At 26.3% G+C, this 17,028-nt stretch overlaps 1 protein-coding gene across 6 annotated transcripts; it reads left to right on the top strand.

Annotated features, from left to right (window-relative positions):
- The first annotated feature begins 1,464 nt into the window (after positions 1-1,464).
- Positions 1,465-16,913, top strand: cic (Putative transcription factor capicua). 6 transcript variants are annotated; one of them, XM_086907846.1, is made up of 21 exons: positions 1,465-1,751; positions 5,765-6,156; positions 7,136-7,697; positions 7,800-8,063; positions 8,353-8,464; positions 8,566-8,772; positions 8,851-8,966; positions 9,042-9,907; positions 10,024-10,237; positions 10,628-10,708; positions 11,305-11,588; positions 11,733-12,143; positions 12,218-12,527; positions 12,630-12,943; positions 13,560-13,749; positions 13,929-14,132; positions 14,217-14,483; positions 14,596-14,794; positions 14,884-15,101; positions 15,193-15,672; positions 15,748-16,913. In XM_086907846.1, exons 2-21 carry the CDS (start codon positions 5,785-5,787, stop codon positions 15,816-15,818), a joined length of 5,742 nt encoding a protein of 1,913 aa, XP_086763972.1. In that variant the 5' UTR covers positions 1,465-1,751; positions 5,765-5,784; the 3' UTR covers positions 15,819-16,913. The 6 variants fall into 6 exon arrangements, with proteins under 6 accessions (XP_086763972.1, XP_086763963.1, XP_086763977.1 ...); XM_086907837.1 differs by having other exon boundaries at positions 13,521-13,749; XM_086907851.1 differs by having other exon boundaries at positions 11,302-11,588; positions 13,677-13,749.
- The last annotated feature ends 115 nt before the right edge of the window (positions 16,914-17,028 follow it).

Here is a 17,028-nt window from a genome sequence, read left to right as displayed (position 1 = left end):
ATTAAAAAATATTCATCATTAGTAATGAGAAACCTTGTATTTTTTTTTTTTAATTAACTCTTTTTTGCAAATTATTTATATATAGCAATCAAATATTTTTAACTTCATTTTTTTTTATTTGTATACAAAAAAGTTTCTTTCGTAACTTTTATAAAAGTATCAAATTTGAATTTGATGTTTTATTCTAATTTTTTTTTTTTTTATATTTTCTCACGACATAGTAACTTTAGTTTAATATAATAAATTTTATTTAATCAAAAATATATCACATTAATATTTATTATTAGATAAAAAATATTTGTGATGCTCTTTTTGATATATTAATTTTCCGTATATATAAACGAAAAAAGTTTTGAAAGAAATGTTTGGAAGAACGCAATCAACAGTTGTTTCATAAGCTTCAGGATCGTTTTGTAACGACATGCGTAAAATCTGATTATACAAATTGAACACTTTTCGTCACAAGTTCTTGTTCGATATATCGAGTTATGGTATCGAACGTTCAATATTGAAATTTTATTTGGTTCCATAGCAAGTGGACCAGCTCGATGCAATTTATCGATTTCAGTATGGTTTTTTCTCGCGATGCAGATAATAAACCGCGGTAACTCGAGAGAAAAAGTGGTTTCCATTGCGAACGATAATCGAGACATACTTGTAATTTGAGAATCAGTTCTAATTTCTTTAGATTAGTGGTTTATTCTATTTGAATATTAATCTCTCCTATTATCTTGCTACGTCATTACAATTCTATTTGTAATAATATTATTAGAATAAGATTAGAATTATTTTTCGATCAAACAACTTAGAAAGATAATATGGAAAGATGAATGGTTTGGAAATTTAAAAAAATTTTTTTAATATCAATAAATAAAATTTAATAATGTTAAAAATGATTGATAAGAAAAAATAAAAGCAGTATAAGGATGAATTATTAAGTTAACTTGATAATTATATTATTTGATACAATTTAATGATTCTACATATATAATAAAAAAACAGATAAAAAACGGATTATTTATTGAGTATAAATATTTCTAATATTATTTTTTTTTAAATTAAGAAGAATTTTAATTTATGTGCATAATTTTAATAAATAAGAACATTCTTGTTCAATGTATTTATATTAGGTCTATGAGTACATTTGAGAATAAAATTTGAGAGAGAGAAACATTTGTTTCTGTCATTTTACTCTCAACTGTATTTATATCCTAAAGACCATACCCTTTATAACAAAAAGATGGAGGAGTTAACAACTCATGTCGTCGATGTATAATACAAGATGAGAGGGAGAGGGAGAGAGAGAAATTACTGGAACATAAAAATCCTGGGGTCTTGGTAGTTTTTGTTGCTTTTAAGAGATCGTCGCGAAACAAACGAGACAAGTATAATCCCAAGCGTTGTGAGAATCGAATACTTGCAGAATTCTATAGTAACCTTTTTGAAACACGTTCTGTTATGCAGGACATTGACTAGAGGTACGAGACAATTAAGAAAGAAGAGAAAAGTGTTCGCCTAAGAAGAGAATTTTCGGAGGAGGATGCTCGGCAGTTGGGGCTGGGAAGAAGAATTGGAGTTGGGAGAGGGAATAGCAACCCTGTCACAAGATAGACAAAGACGAGAGAGCCCAGACTCGACGCATCCTGTCCCCGACAGCCGGGTGCTGAGGTATGCACCCAGTCGGTGTCACCACCCTCCCAGCTTCAACTCGCCACATTTCAGCACACAGCCTCCTCTCGACTGTACAGACTGTAAGTATATGTGTATGTATATATATAATATATGTATATTTATAATTTAAAACTAGACTATATATACAATATTGAATTCATTTTTATTATAAAAAAAAATTATATTTTTCAGATGAAGAATATTAAATTCTAAATCAACTTTTGATACCTGTGTAAAAATGATATTAGAATGAAGTTTTTATTTTCATATTATTTTAAATTCATAAGTGTTTTTAATAATATTACTATTTATGATTGTAAATATCTATTTTTAAAAATATTTTTATTAAAATTATATAATTATAAATAAAATTGAAGTCAAATCAAACAATGATAAATCAAGATAAGTGGATAATAATCAATCAAATAAATAATCATGATGTTCTTCAAGAAAATTTTATATTAAGTGATTGAAATATTAAATCTATTGTTAAAGTCATATAATCTAATTTTTTTGTTTTATTTTAAAACTATAATATTTTATTTTGCAACAATAGAATGATAATTTCATACACAAAAGAAAATTGTAAATATAAAAAATATTACTTTTGATAAAAATTTGATTTGTATTAATAGATTTTATATTAATAAATTAATAATAGGTTAATAAACTAAAAATGATTTTTTCAAAAATCACAATTTTCATTTTTATTTGAAAATAAATCAAATAAATCAATTTAGTTTCGAAAAAATCAGAGGAACATTAGTAATAAAAAGTGATAAAAATACTTCTGTATGTGTATTAACAAAAATGATACTTCTGTTAAAAATTTTAGAAATATTTCGAATATTAGAATTAGAATATTAGAATATTATATTAGAAAAACTAGAAAATTCTCATTCATTTTATTAAAATCTTTTATTATATAAATCATAATTAATCCTTTAATTAAAAGATAGTCATTAATTTTCTATAAATAAAAATAAATACAAGAAGAACTAAAAAAAAAACACGAATTTTACACGATATCAATTATTTTCAGATCTTTATTTTAGTTTTATTAAAAAGTTTTATTTCCATAAATTAGAAATAAAAAAAAGGAAAATGATATACCTAAATATTAAATCTAATATTCTATATTAACTAATGTTTGTATTATTATTTATAATTTATATAAATATAAATAAATATAAAATATATATTGGTATAAAAAAATTTTAAAAAGGAAACTACATATATTAAGTAAAAATAAAATAATAATAATAACAATAAATAATACAATAAATAAATAATACAATTTTTCAAAGCTGAATTTAAAATAATGAATTTTGTCACAATAGATACTCTATGAAAAAAAGAAAACAAAGAAATTAATAAGAAACAAAAGAATGGCATATAATATCAGATATAAAAGAAAGTATTATTGATTATTTAACAATAAAATATTATTGATTATTTACTAATACTTAATCGTTTATTTATATATAATATACATATATATTGAAGAAACTGAATTATTTATAGAATATTTTATATAATTTATTTATTGACCAAAATTAATTATTATTATTTATTTTATTTATTTAATGTAAAAAGATATTTTATGTTAATAATGATCAAAATTATTTCAATTAAGAAATATAATATAAATATTATGTTCAAAGAAGCGATAATTTGTGGTATATTATTAATGCACTATTCTCACATCAATAAATATAAATTTGAATGTCCAACATCAAGAATGACATTTTCAATAACTTACAAATTAATAAAGTAAATTATTATTGAAATCGTAATTTATTATATATATTATAATATTGTATATGTATTTTTAACAAAATAATGATGTAACATAAAATTATTTATGAATTTTTAGATATTATATATTATTTAATAGCTAAACTTACAACACCGATTTTTTCTAAAATTGAATTTTGATAACTTTCTATTATATTGTTTTTCATGAAATAATTTTTTTTATATTATTTACTATAAACACAATATTTATAAAAGTTTTTTTATTGATTTTGTTTTTTTAAAAATAAAATATCAATGTTACACAAATCTATTTATTCGTGTTTGTAGAGAAGAATGTTTTAGGAAAAGAATCGATGACTAGTCGTTCTTTCTCCTCCTCCTTCTTTTTTTTTTTCTTTTGATTATTTCGAAGTGTAATGACTCATGAATTTATTTGAATAAGACTAATGTGTTCGATCATTTGGATTATGTGGTCTTATTTCTTGTATTAGAATTGGGGAAAGTAAATGATGAGCGTTAGGATTGCAAGTACAATAACGCTTTCACTTTTGAAAACAAAGTTCATTTGTATTTCTGAGAATCAGAGTAATAATAGATTAGAATCAATTTGAGAATTTCCTATGAGATTAATTAATTTTTATTTGTTAAAAAGTTTTATTTTTAAAAAATTTATAAAAAATATAAATAATTATTTTTATATTTAATATTATTATATTAAGAAATATTATATATAAAAATTTTACACTATTTTTTTAGTACAATATTTCTAAAAAAATTTTATAATATAAGTATAGTATATACACAGATATAGTATAATTTCACTGAAAATTAATATATATCTGCTTTCATGATAAAATTGACTTTTACATATTTAAATTGATCAGTTTAAATTTTTTAATCATCAATATTAACAGATATAACAAAAATATATTTGTTTACTATAGAAAATGTTTTTTATTAGAAAAAACATAATAATAAATAAAAAAAATAATAATAAATAATAAAAATAGAATAAATCTCCATTTCATGCAATAAATTATCATTTTGCATATTATTATATTATGAAAAATTATAATGTGTATATGAAAAATTATAATGAATATATGAATTGTACATGAATTCAGTTTGTAAAATACAATAGTGAGAAAAAATATTCTTCAATTTTTATTTTTAGAAAGAAACAACTTACAAATGTTTTATATTTAATATAAAAATTATTACTGGTGAAAATTAAAGTAAAGAATTGTTATTGTTTTCTTATTAATATAAATTTATAGAAATTATGAAATGGTGATTTAACGAAGCATCACTGTATATTTAAATATTACGAAATCGAAATTAGAAATATTCGCAGTTCAAACATTCTAAATATTTTAGTATAAATAAATATAATGAATATATGAAATTGAATATACAATTCGAAAAATATCTTTTATCTTAATTTTAAATGTTTGAAATACATATAACATCATTAATATAACTAGATAAAAATGAACTTCTATGTGAAATTATTTATTATTTTTTTTTAAATAATATCATAAGACTATATTGTTTATATTATTAATATTTTATAAAGTTATATGAGATTTTAAACAATGACGGCAATTGAAATGAAATAGTAATTAAATAAAGCATTAATTTGAAATTGATAATTATATTAGCATATATTTACTATTTGTTATATTTTTATGTATATTTTGAAACTTTGAATTTTGAAACTTACAGTTACTAACTTAAAAAAAAAAACATATAATATTGATTAATTAAGAAAACAAAGAAGCTAAAAAAATGCATATATACTTAAATATTTATATATATAATATTATCTTATATTAGTTTTATAAAATTATAGATTAATGAATATAGATTAATGATTATGAATCAAATTTTATATTTATCTATTCATTCTAGTATTCATGCATAATATTTACAAACGCAATGAATATTATTATTTTTATGAATCATCTATGTAAATAATTAGAAATTTATATTATATAAATAATTCAGAGTTCTGAATTTTATATTCAAGTTGAATATACATTGCATTATTATTATAATAAAAATTCAATTGATATTTAATTCTATTAAATAATAAAATCATTTATAAATAAAAAATAAATTGAAATTCTTCATTTTTTACATCTATTTTTTATATCATCTGAAATTTAATCTTTTCATTTCTTTATATTTTTTTTCTTCTTTTTATTCTTAATTTTTAAATTGCCTAACTTTTTTAGATTATAAAAAAGTAATGGTAAGAGAATTCTTTTTAAATATTTAAGAATGAATAGAATTCTAAAAAAAATTTTTTTTATATTTTATTCTTAATTTACAGAGCAGCGTGAGGTGGCCAAAATGCTGACTGCTCACTCTGAGATGCACGAAAAACGGGATCCCCTTGGAGGCGGACAATATGGAGCAGGCGGGGGTGGTGGCGGCAGTTCGATTGAAGAGAAATCTATTCCGGAACAACCACCCCCGCCGCCGGTGCCTCCTCAGCGGGATCCGTCTGATCCAACGATCAGTGCTAAGAAACTTCCAAAGAAACGAAAATATGATTTATCGGAGCTTGAAGAAATGGACAAAAGCAGCAATGTAACAAGAACCGTAAATAATATGGTAAATATACGGGCACCGAATATGCCACTCAGTCAATCAGGTTTAGTTCAGCAATCAACTTCAGCAACTCGGCAATCTCCACAACAGCAAGAATCAGATTGTTATCAAGTGCGTATAGCAAGAATAATTTTATAAGAGAATTAACTATAAGATAATATCTTGGTGAAATATCGAATTAATATTTCAGAAATGTAATAAATAGTAAGGTATATTATAATTTTAAATACTTTTCTAATTATTAAAATAATTAAATTTTTATTTTTGAAATAATTTCACTATTGAAGTAATCACAAAAAATTGTACTATGAAATAGATATGAGAAAATTAAGAATAAAAATAAATATTTAAGAAGTTTTTTCTCTATGATAAATTATTAAATGATTATTTAAATAGAAATACGAGCATCATTCAAAATATAATTTGAAAATACAATAAAAGAAAATATGAGTTTTTGTTTACTAATTAAGTGCGAACACAGTTCATGTAAAATATCTTATTTTTTTAAATTATTAAATTTTATGCAAATTTTTGAAATAATAAAGTTAAATTATGTTATTCATAACATTTTATCTATCTAAAAAAAATTTATATTTTCTTATTTGATAAATAATATTTACATACATGTATATATATAACTTGATAGAATTATATGTATATAAAAAAATATTATATATAATTTATGTACATAATTTATTTTTGATATCTATTAAAGAAAGAAAAAAGTGATTATAAAATTATTAAACTTAAATTTGTTTAAGATTTAAGGATCTTTACACATATATGCTTTAGTATGAAAACTATTATTATTTTGCAAATTTATATAAATATTTAATAAATAATTTCTAGAAGATATATTTTATTTATTTTCTAAAATATATATGAAAGATTCTAATTTCTTTTTTTAAATATAATATGCATATAGTCCACAATAATGTTTGTTTTATTTATATTTTGGATAAAAAATGATAAGTTATAAATAATAAGAATCTTAAAGACATCATCACTAAAAAATCATCAAAAAGATATTTCATCAAACTGAGATAATATTTTAAAATATAATTCTACATGTATTAATGATATTTTAAAGGTATCCTCGGCACATTCAGTGGTAGTTTTACCACCTCAAAGTACAGCAGTGGATTATTCTGTTCGAGAGGAACCTTTACGTCCTCGTCCTCGGCCTGCTACTGTTGCTATTGATCTCAGTGAGTGGCGCGACCACAGAGTGTTAGCTTTAAGGGATTCATATTATTATCCAGGTGTTATTCGTAATGTTGTTCAAGGAGAAATTTATATTGAGTTTGATGGAGAAAGAAAACTAATGCGTTACACTGACGTTTTGGGTGCGGGAAGGTACGATGTGATAGGTGATGCGAGCCCTTCGATTGGGCAAGTGACTTTAGATGCAAAAGTTTGTATCAAGTGTCCATCAAACAATCATATTGATGCGGCTAAAGTGTTTGTAAAAGGGACAGTGTGCAAGATTTTATCAAATCCTAAGCGTTTTGTTGTTAAAATATCAAGGGAAGATGATCGAAATGATAGTTATGTTGTGACACGTGCGGATCTACGATTAGTGCAACCTCCTTGGTGGGACGAATTAGAGGAAGGATTAGAAGACTGTGATTCTGCGAGGGTTGAAGGAATTGGTATGGATTTCTCTATAAAATATAATTAAAAATTTAATGTAATTTTTTAATTAAGAAATTTTATTCTCATTAATATAAATGCTTTATTTTCTCGATTCGTAGAACATGGCTATCGAAATTCTTCAGAAGCTCCAACAGCAGTGCCAATTTTGCAACTTCATCACACTTCTCATCATACATCTCATATATCAACTCATAGCGACACAGGTGGTTATTATAGAACGACTGGTACTAGTCCTCTCATGACTTTAGGCACTTCTGCACATCCTGCCACTACAGCATTAAGTAATGGAAGTCGACCGTATGATGATTTAGAAAGTGAAGATGACTTAGATAGGGAAGATATTACATTCCCTTCAGATGCAGGTTAGATAATGCACAATTCTATTGTGTATTTAAATGTAAAAATGTAGAAATTTTTAATAAAATATTTATTAGAAATGAATCTTTATTTTTTCATGAAATGAAATGAAATAAATTCTCAATAAAATATTATTATAATAAATTATGGAAATATTATAACTTTGTAATATCTCGGAATTTTTATAATATTTATTTTATTTTTTAATAACTTTTATTACGTCTATCCTTTCTAATTTTCTACTTAATTTATATTAATAAAAATAATAATAATATAAATATATTCAACTGACAGATGCAAAATTGTCAGGGAGCAGTAAACGAAGCAGCATGCAAAGTCGAGGAAGTACCAGTAGTTTAGTTGAACAACGCAGTATAACTCCTCGTTCTCAAGCAGCCACGCCCAGGTAATAATGCTAATTAAATAAAATATTTGATTTAATTAATAAATAAAAAATATATAAGAGTTAAGTATAAATTTAATATTAAATTGTTCAATATTAAATAGATCTCAGGCGGCAACGCCACATAGATATAAAAAAGGTGATGTAGTGGCTACACCAAGTGGAGTTAGAAAAAAATTTAATGGTAAACAATGGCGTAGACTTTGTAGTAAAGAAGGATGTTCCAAAGAAAGTCAACGAAGAGGATATTGTTCTCGTCATCTTAGTTTGAAAGGATCTTGTCTTAGAGGTCCGACAAATACTTTTCCTGGGTAAGAAAACTAATAATAATTTATTGATTAAATATAATAATTTAGTAGTTTTATATATTAAATAATTGAAATATTTAGTGGCAAAATGGATGGTGAAGAAACATCTAGAGATTCTGATACTTCTCCAAATTATGGAGATAAAAGAATTGCTGGTCGATTTGATCCAGATGAAACTGAAGCTGCTAATATGCTTGGTAAATTCTTAAATTTTAATATTTTACAAAATTTTTGAATTTAAAAAAATTATAAATAATATTTTTTTATTATAGTTTCCTTAGGAAGTTCTAGATCGGCAACACCAGCTTTCTCTTCACCAACAGGACAATCTTCGATATCTCCTTGTATCAATCAATCTCCAGTACCACCCTTGGGACTGAATCAAAACAATGTGTTTATGCCTATTTCAAGTCCTGCTCATCATGCAACTCCATTAATTTCGCCTGGTGCGAAATGGAAACATTCACCTACTCAATCTACTTTCCTTACTCAATATCAACAGCAAGTAATAAAACCTGAACCGAATCGAGTGGTTAGATCGAATCGTTCAGCTCCAACTGCCCCAGTTCCTGCTAGTATAGGAACAAGCGTGATAAGAATCTCTCCTGTAAGTCGTGGTATACCAGGATCCAATCTAACTTCATCGTGGTCAGAACAAAGCCCTCCGCCGCGGCATCCATCGGTTGTGACGACTATAGCTCAACAACAACAAGGCATCATTCTTCAACATGCACTTACAACGAATAATGGTTTTCCTAATCATTCTGAAATTTCAGAACAAAATTCACAAATATTAAAACCATCTCATTCACCTCATATGCCACTATCTACATCAACACCACAAAATTTGACTCTCCTACATAAGCCTTTGGAACAACCTGTTGATTATGCTCAACCGCAAACGCAAAATCAGCCAATTTATGTGATGCAGCATCAACATGAAAAAAAGTATCTTGTGATAAAAAATAGTATGGATGTATCTGCAGCAGGCCATATAACTAATCAAGATGATAAATATAGACCAGCATTAATGAATCACTTGGGTCAACTTCCAGCAACATTACATCAAACGCAATGTCAGCCTCCACAATCACCTGCTGTTTCATCCGTCCATGTCGACAAATTATCCGTTTTACAAGTAAGCAATCTTAATAATTTTATTAATAATTTCATTTAACTTCACTTTGATTATGAGTACTAATTATATGAAATATATTTAGTAATAAATAGAATAAAATATATCATTATTATTAGGCAAATAAAGTAGCTACACATGTATCTACTCATATGGATATGCAAAGAACACAACCACCCCCTACGAGTGTTGTGATGACAACTACTGAAGCTTCAAATCCGCCTACTCCAACAAGTGTCTTCCAGCATGTAATTGTACAACCTGGGCATTTGGTACAAATTCCTAAAACGCAATCATCTAGGGAAGAAAATTCTAAAAATAATGGAGTTCTGTGTAAGTTTATGGATTTCAGAATCGTTATTTTCACATATGTAAACTATTTTAATATATTATTTCTTAACTATTTTAATATATTTTTAAATGATTAAACTTTATTTTTATTTTTTTTTATTTTTGTTTTAGAATAATTGTAATTTTTTATTTTTTAATTTCAAATTTTGTTCATAATAACGTTATGTTAAAAATTATTTTTTAATTGGCAGATTATTATTAAACATATTTTATTGCATAATTTAGTATTAGATAAAAAATCGTTGTTTTATGTAATTTTCATTTATGATTGTTGATTTATGTTTCTATTATATTCTATTATATCATCTATTATATACATCTTATTATTTTACATTAATTAGCAGATTTGACTAAATAATAAGACTTTCACAGATGGCAGTCATGATGTTCCTCCTGCATATCAGTCTCATCCTCCATCATTATTGAACAATGCAGGTCGCAATTGGAAAAAAGGTTTGAGTTTTAATTATCATATAAAATGTATTATTATTCTAATATTTATTGTAAAATATGTCAAATATGTCATATGGTCAATCTTAAAAAAATAATTTTTATATAATAAATATAAAATATGTTTTTATATTATAAAATTATTGAATTACTTTGTAATTGTTAAAATAATGTTGATATATATTTTTCTATTTTATATTAATAATTGAAATAACTTATTTATATTTATATCAATAATTTCTATATCAATTTATATCAATTTCTAATAGAAAAATTTAATAATAGTAACAATATGGATATAACATAATTTAAATATCCATCTTTTATATGTATTGTTATTCTTTATATATTATATATTATACTATTAGAACCTAATATTGTATAATTATGATATTATTAAAAATGAATTTATATAAATACAGTAAATATTTTAATAATTTTATAATTTTTGCAATTTATTTTATGAATAAGTGTGAATTATACAAAATATATTATATTTTGCGATAATATTAATTATATGTATATGTACTTTATTAATTTATTCATAAAATAATTTTTATTATACATTATTTACATTATATACAATTTTATTGCAGCAGCTTTTCCTTGGCAAACAACAGTTTTGGATCAATCAGAAGTGAGTCCTCCACCATCTGCATTGAGTCCACCATTAAGTGCACCTCCAATTCCAATTAGTATGAGCACACCTGGTGAAGATGGATCTGGACCAGGGCCAGATCCTATAACTCCAGCTGAAGAAGAAGATGATGATGTTTTTGAAACAGAACCGACAACCCCTGCAGAAGTCGAAGCTAATGCTAATAAGAGACGCAGTCAATCCCTTAGTGCATTGCATTCCAAGGAACCACAGAGTCCTCTTAAAGTAAGTTTGATAAGAATAATGTGATAAGAATATTATTAAAATTTTATTATTATTTTATTTTAAAACAATATTAAATTTTACTTAATATAATGTAATATAAATGAAATGAGATCGATTTTAAAAATTTATAATATAATTTCACAGACTAAAGATAGAATACGCCGACCGATGAATGCATTTATGATTTTTTCTAAACGACATCGTGCAGTAGTGCATCAAAGACATCCGAATCAAGATAATCGTACTGTATCTAAAATATTGGGGGAATGGTGGTATGCCTTAGGACCAGAAGAAAAACAAAAATATCATGATCTTGCATCAGAAGTAAAAGAAGCACATTTTAAAGCGCATCCAGATTGGAAATGGTGTAGCAAAGATAGGCGGAAATCTTCAACGACAAGTTTCAAAGGTAGCGAATCTCGAGGGAAATTAAATAGTACTGGGGAAGAAACGGATATGGGACCACCAGCAGATGATGTACCATTAACACCAAGAGCTACAGACGAAATTACTGTTCCCGTTACTACGGTATATAATGAAGCTCCCACGATTGAGGTAAATTCAATCTATATTATTTAAATATTTTAATTTTTCTTTATGCTAAATAATATATTTATATATTTTATTAGGTTATTAATCAGTCACATACACATCGAATAATGGAAATGCCTTTGCCAGTTGAAAATGCAGAATCTGATTTAAAACAGGACGAAGATGGTAATGCGTCAGACGAAGATCAAATGGTAATCTGCGAAGATCCACAACCTGAAATAGATTTAAAATGCAAAGATAAATTGACAGATAGTGATAATGATGTACAAGATGAAGACACTGAAAAGAAATGTTATATACAATCACGGTTTTCACCTGTAACTGGTCAGAAGAGAGAAGCAATAAATGTTAAGCAAGAAATAACTTGTAGGCCTAAACCAATAAAAGGTTTGTTTTAATATTTCATTATATAAAAATCAACAATGATGTTCAACAATATAGTATAGTATGATAAATTATGATAAATTGATAATTTCTTCGTTTGTCTAGCACGAATACCTTCAACAGGTATTGAAACCACGACGAAATATCATCATACTTCTATGGACAAAGGAGGAAGCGTTTCTGTTTTACCCAGCACATATCCTTATCATAGTCCTGTCAATCCAACTGGAGTATCAGGTTTTCAACCTACAGGTGGAGCCTTTATAACTATGCCAATATCTCCAAAAGTCATTAAACCAGAACCAGTAAAAAATGAGCAACAGTACAGTACTCAATATAGTATGAGTAATTTGGTAGCAAGCATTCATGAAAATGGAAGAAATATACCTAAATTTACGGCTGCTCCGGTATTACATTCTGTAAGTATTATAAATATATAAATTATTAAAAATGTATAATAGTAACATACATACCTACAATGGTCCAGACGAATTAAACCTATACAGTGAATTCAATGAATTATGTAATTTTAAAAATTTTAAAATATTTTATTTTCCTAATATCCTTTAAAATAATCCTTTTCATTCGGGCATGTGTGAATACTTAAAAGTTCTATATTTATCGTTTGAGTGAAGGATAAGTAGTAATTTTCATATTTTTTTGAATTAACAAATATAATTATATTGCCTACACTCAAACAATCAATTATTTATTATCTCATAAATGATTATTTTTTACTACTGTCTGAATATAAGGTATGAATAGTTACTATAAAGTTTAAGCGTTCGAGTGCTATTCGCACGTGCCTACACTTACCTTGCTGCAATATTATTTCTTTTCTTTCTTTCTTTTTTTTTTTTTTTTTTTTTTTATTATTTTATTTTCCAATTAAAACCTGAATTGAGGGAGCAGCGAACTCTTAAAGCTTTTCTAAAAGGTGCTATGTAAACACATGCGAATAAACTCAAGATTAAACTATAAAAGTTTAACTGACAGATTGGATCGAAACCTATGATGGCTCTGTTTAAACAACAGCAGCCGTTGCAGTCTTTAGGCACTATTCTTCGCCCCCTTACTTCAGCTGTCCCTTATCAACCATCGTTCACTCTAACATTGCTCGATAACGATTTGGTGGCTGTTTCCAAACCGCAGCAGGGATCACAGTATCTTGGTCCAACACCACCTCATTCCCGGATGTATTGTGGATTTCATATACCTATTTCTGGTAAGTTTTTGCAGAATATAAATATAATTTTGCATAATTATTTCGAGATTTTATTATTTTTTATTATAATTTCTTCTAAAATTATTTTTAATTCAATATTAAAATGATTGCAATTTATTAATTTATATTATATAAAAATATATTTATAAAAATTTGTATAAAATAAATATATTTTATAGATGCTGGCAATCGTAATATATCTTCCCAAGCTTTAGTTTCTGGCAATAAAATGGAAACTCAAAGTGTAATAGTGAGCAAACCATATTCAGTTCCAACAACTTCCACTACATCAACTTATCGAGGAATTGGTCATCCAATAGCTCGTCTTGCAGAACCCGAAAAAAATGAAAATCAAGTAGGAAACAATCATGCCCAATTTTATGGTAAGTCATAATTTTTATGGTAACTTTTAATGATATTGTATATATTTTGAATAAAAATTGAAAATGATTTTTATATTTTTTCAGTAACTAATGTAAAATCTGATCAAGAAAGAAAAGATACTGTGAATATTCTTTTATCTGCTACAAATGATAAACATAAACAGCCATCTACTCCACATACTCCTCATACACCTCTTAGTAATCATGGTAGTACTGAAATTCCCACAAATAAATCATATTCCATGGATGAAACACAACCTAATGATATAGGTCCAAGTAAAGGTCCTTTTATGCTTGCTCCAACTCCAGCACAACTTGGTCGAGCACCGTTACAAAGGAGACAGTCAATGGGTATATTTTTATCAACTTTATGATATATTAATAATATATTAATAATTATTTTAAATAATAAATATAAATGAAAATATATAAAACATATATACATATTTTTTATTTTTTATAGCAATGCCTCCCACATCAAATGCAGGAGACCATGGGCCTTTGACTTCTCAACATTGTGATAATCGTCCACAAACAAACACATCTCAAGCTACAGAACAAATACAACAACAACAAAATTTTTCAGAATCTCATGCTTCACCGTCACCATCTACTAAGAAGGGTTCTTTTTTCAAGAAAAATGTCGAAGATGGAATGGACAGGTATAAAAAGTTAAAAATTATTTGAATTTTATCACTATGTTAAATTTAAATTTAAATTTACAATCAAAAATATAATTTTCTGTATATAGAGTTCTGGAGCAAGTAAATTTCCAAGAAAAATTCTCATCCTTACCAGAATTTAAACCAGAAGATATACAAAGTCCAAGTGCAATCAGTATCAATACAGTGGGTTCATCTGGTCATGGTTCAGTAGTAACATCTGGTTTACATCCATCAAATTTACAATCGTCGATACAAATGCAAAGTTATAGGAAAAAATCCGCGCAAGGACCTCATAGACCCACAAGTAAATATTTTAATAATTTTACAAAAGGACATATATTTTCTAATTTTTACTTAAAAATTTAAGTATTAAAATAAAAATTTTTTTCTAATAGTGAATGAGGATGACATCGAATCAGATACATCAATATCTGCTACTCCAAAATCAACTTCTAGTGTCAAGTTGACAGGAAATACATTCTTTGGTCCAGATTTTAACGTTGATGCATATAGAACTAATACCGATCTAGTGGGAGATGTTGATGCTAGTTCACCCAGAACACCAAAAACACCTGGTGGAGGTGCCGGAAACTCCGTAGGAATTGGCAGAAGTGAAAATGAACGAGGTCACAGGAAAGTACTAGAACAACGTCGACATCTTGTAATGCAATTATTTCAAGAACATGGTTACTTTCCTTCAACACAAGCTACTACAACTTTTCAAGCAAAACATTCAGATATATTTCCTAATAAGACAAGTTTGCAATTAAAGATTAGGGAGGTCAGACAAAAATTAAAAGCTAACTCTACACCTATGAGTGCTAACAGTCTAGTTAGTCCACTACCTGTTTCTGAATCTTCACCTAATATAACTGGTAATTATTTGAGATAATTTTATTTTTTGAGATATTAATTATAAGACAAATAATATATAAAGAATATTTTTATAGGACCATTGACTGCTCCTCCTACATCGATGGGAGCTCCACATTCACTGCCTGTAAGCAGTAGTGGTAGCTAGCGCCCACGTGCCAACTGTGATACTATGCATCCCCTTACTTCACAACATGAGTACATCATTATTCATTAAAAAAAAGGAAAGTTTTTATTGGAAAAATTGTTGATGTACAAGTTTTAGCGAGTTGTAAAGTGCTGCAAGGCTTTAGTGCAATTCAAACTTTGATGTAACCTGGTGCAGGTAACTTAGACAGGCATATCAAGGTGAGTCGATGTACATATATCAGTAAAATCTTTATATTGTATATAAAAGAAATATCGAATATTTCTCAAGATTACTAATGTTGACTTAATGTGTGTTCGAGTATCTGTGTTCTATTGGGATAATGACATATAAAATTATGAAAATTTGCGTGATAAAGAATTTACTGTATTTTAGTAATGATAACGCTCATTAGTAAATTAAAAGCTCAACTTAAAAATTTAATCATATTATCTTGTTTAATAACGAAATGAGAAAAAAATAATATAATGACATAAAGTGTGCGAAATATTTAATTCGAAAAAAAGAGCTTTCTTCTCTCAGAAGGAAAGACAATACTCGTCTGCATTCTAAATCCAAAGATGATTTATGAAATGGTAATATAGAAATGAAAAAATTATTTTACTACGTTATAAAGTTACAACTCATAGTTGTACAATTCCAAATACGACTGATATTTGTACATCGATATACCTTGCAAGGATTATGAAAGGCCTAAGCCATTGTTAAACATTGTTAAAAATACTATGAGATCCAGTAGAAAGAAAAAATGAATATGTGTGATATAGAAAATGAAATTTCGCGTGAGTGCAAAATGTATGGATGTTTTTGAGAGAAAGAGGAAGAGAAATCGTAATCAGAGAGTATTAGAATTAATGAAACATTATAAAATGAAATCAGAGTTTATATACTTTAGTTATTCTTTATATATGATATAGATAAAAAAGAAAAATATAAAAGGAAGAACTGCGATAAACATTGCACAAAATTTATGTAATGCAGTCAACAAATATGTTTATTTTACTTGTAAATACTATGGCATGAATTGGAATGGGAGATATCTGGAGAGTTTAAAATATCTATGATGCTGTGTCTGACAATTTTAAGACGAAAGCATACTTTTGGTGATTCATAGATTATAACAGTGGAGACAAAAATCGTGCCATTGTGCGGCGACAAACAAGGGAATGCATGCGTAATAAATCCCTTAATAGTAAAGAATTAATTGTTA

This window comes from Apis florea, unplaced genomic scaffold, assembly GCF_048593485.1.
Source record: "Apis florea isolate Af1SG1 unplaced genomic scaffold, ASM4859348v1 contig_1645_pilon, whole genome shotgun sequence".
NCBI lineage: Eukaryota > Metazoa > Arthropoda > Insecta > Hymenoptera > Apidae > Apis > Apis florea.
This window is presented reverse-complemented; position numbering and strand designations above follow the sequence as displayed.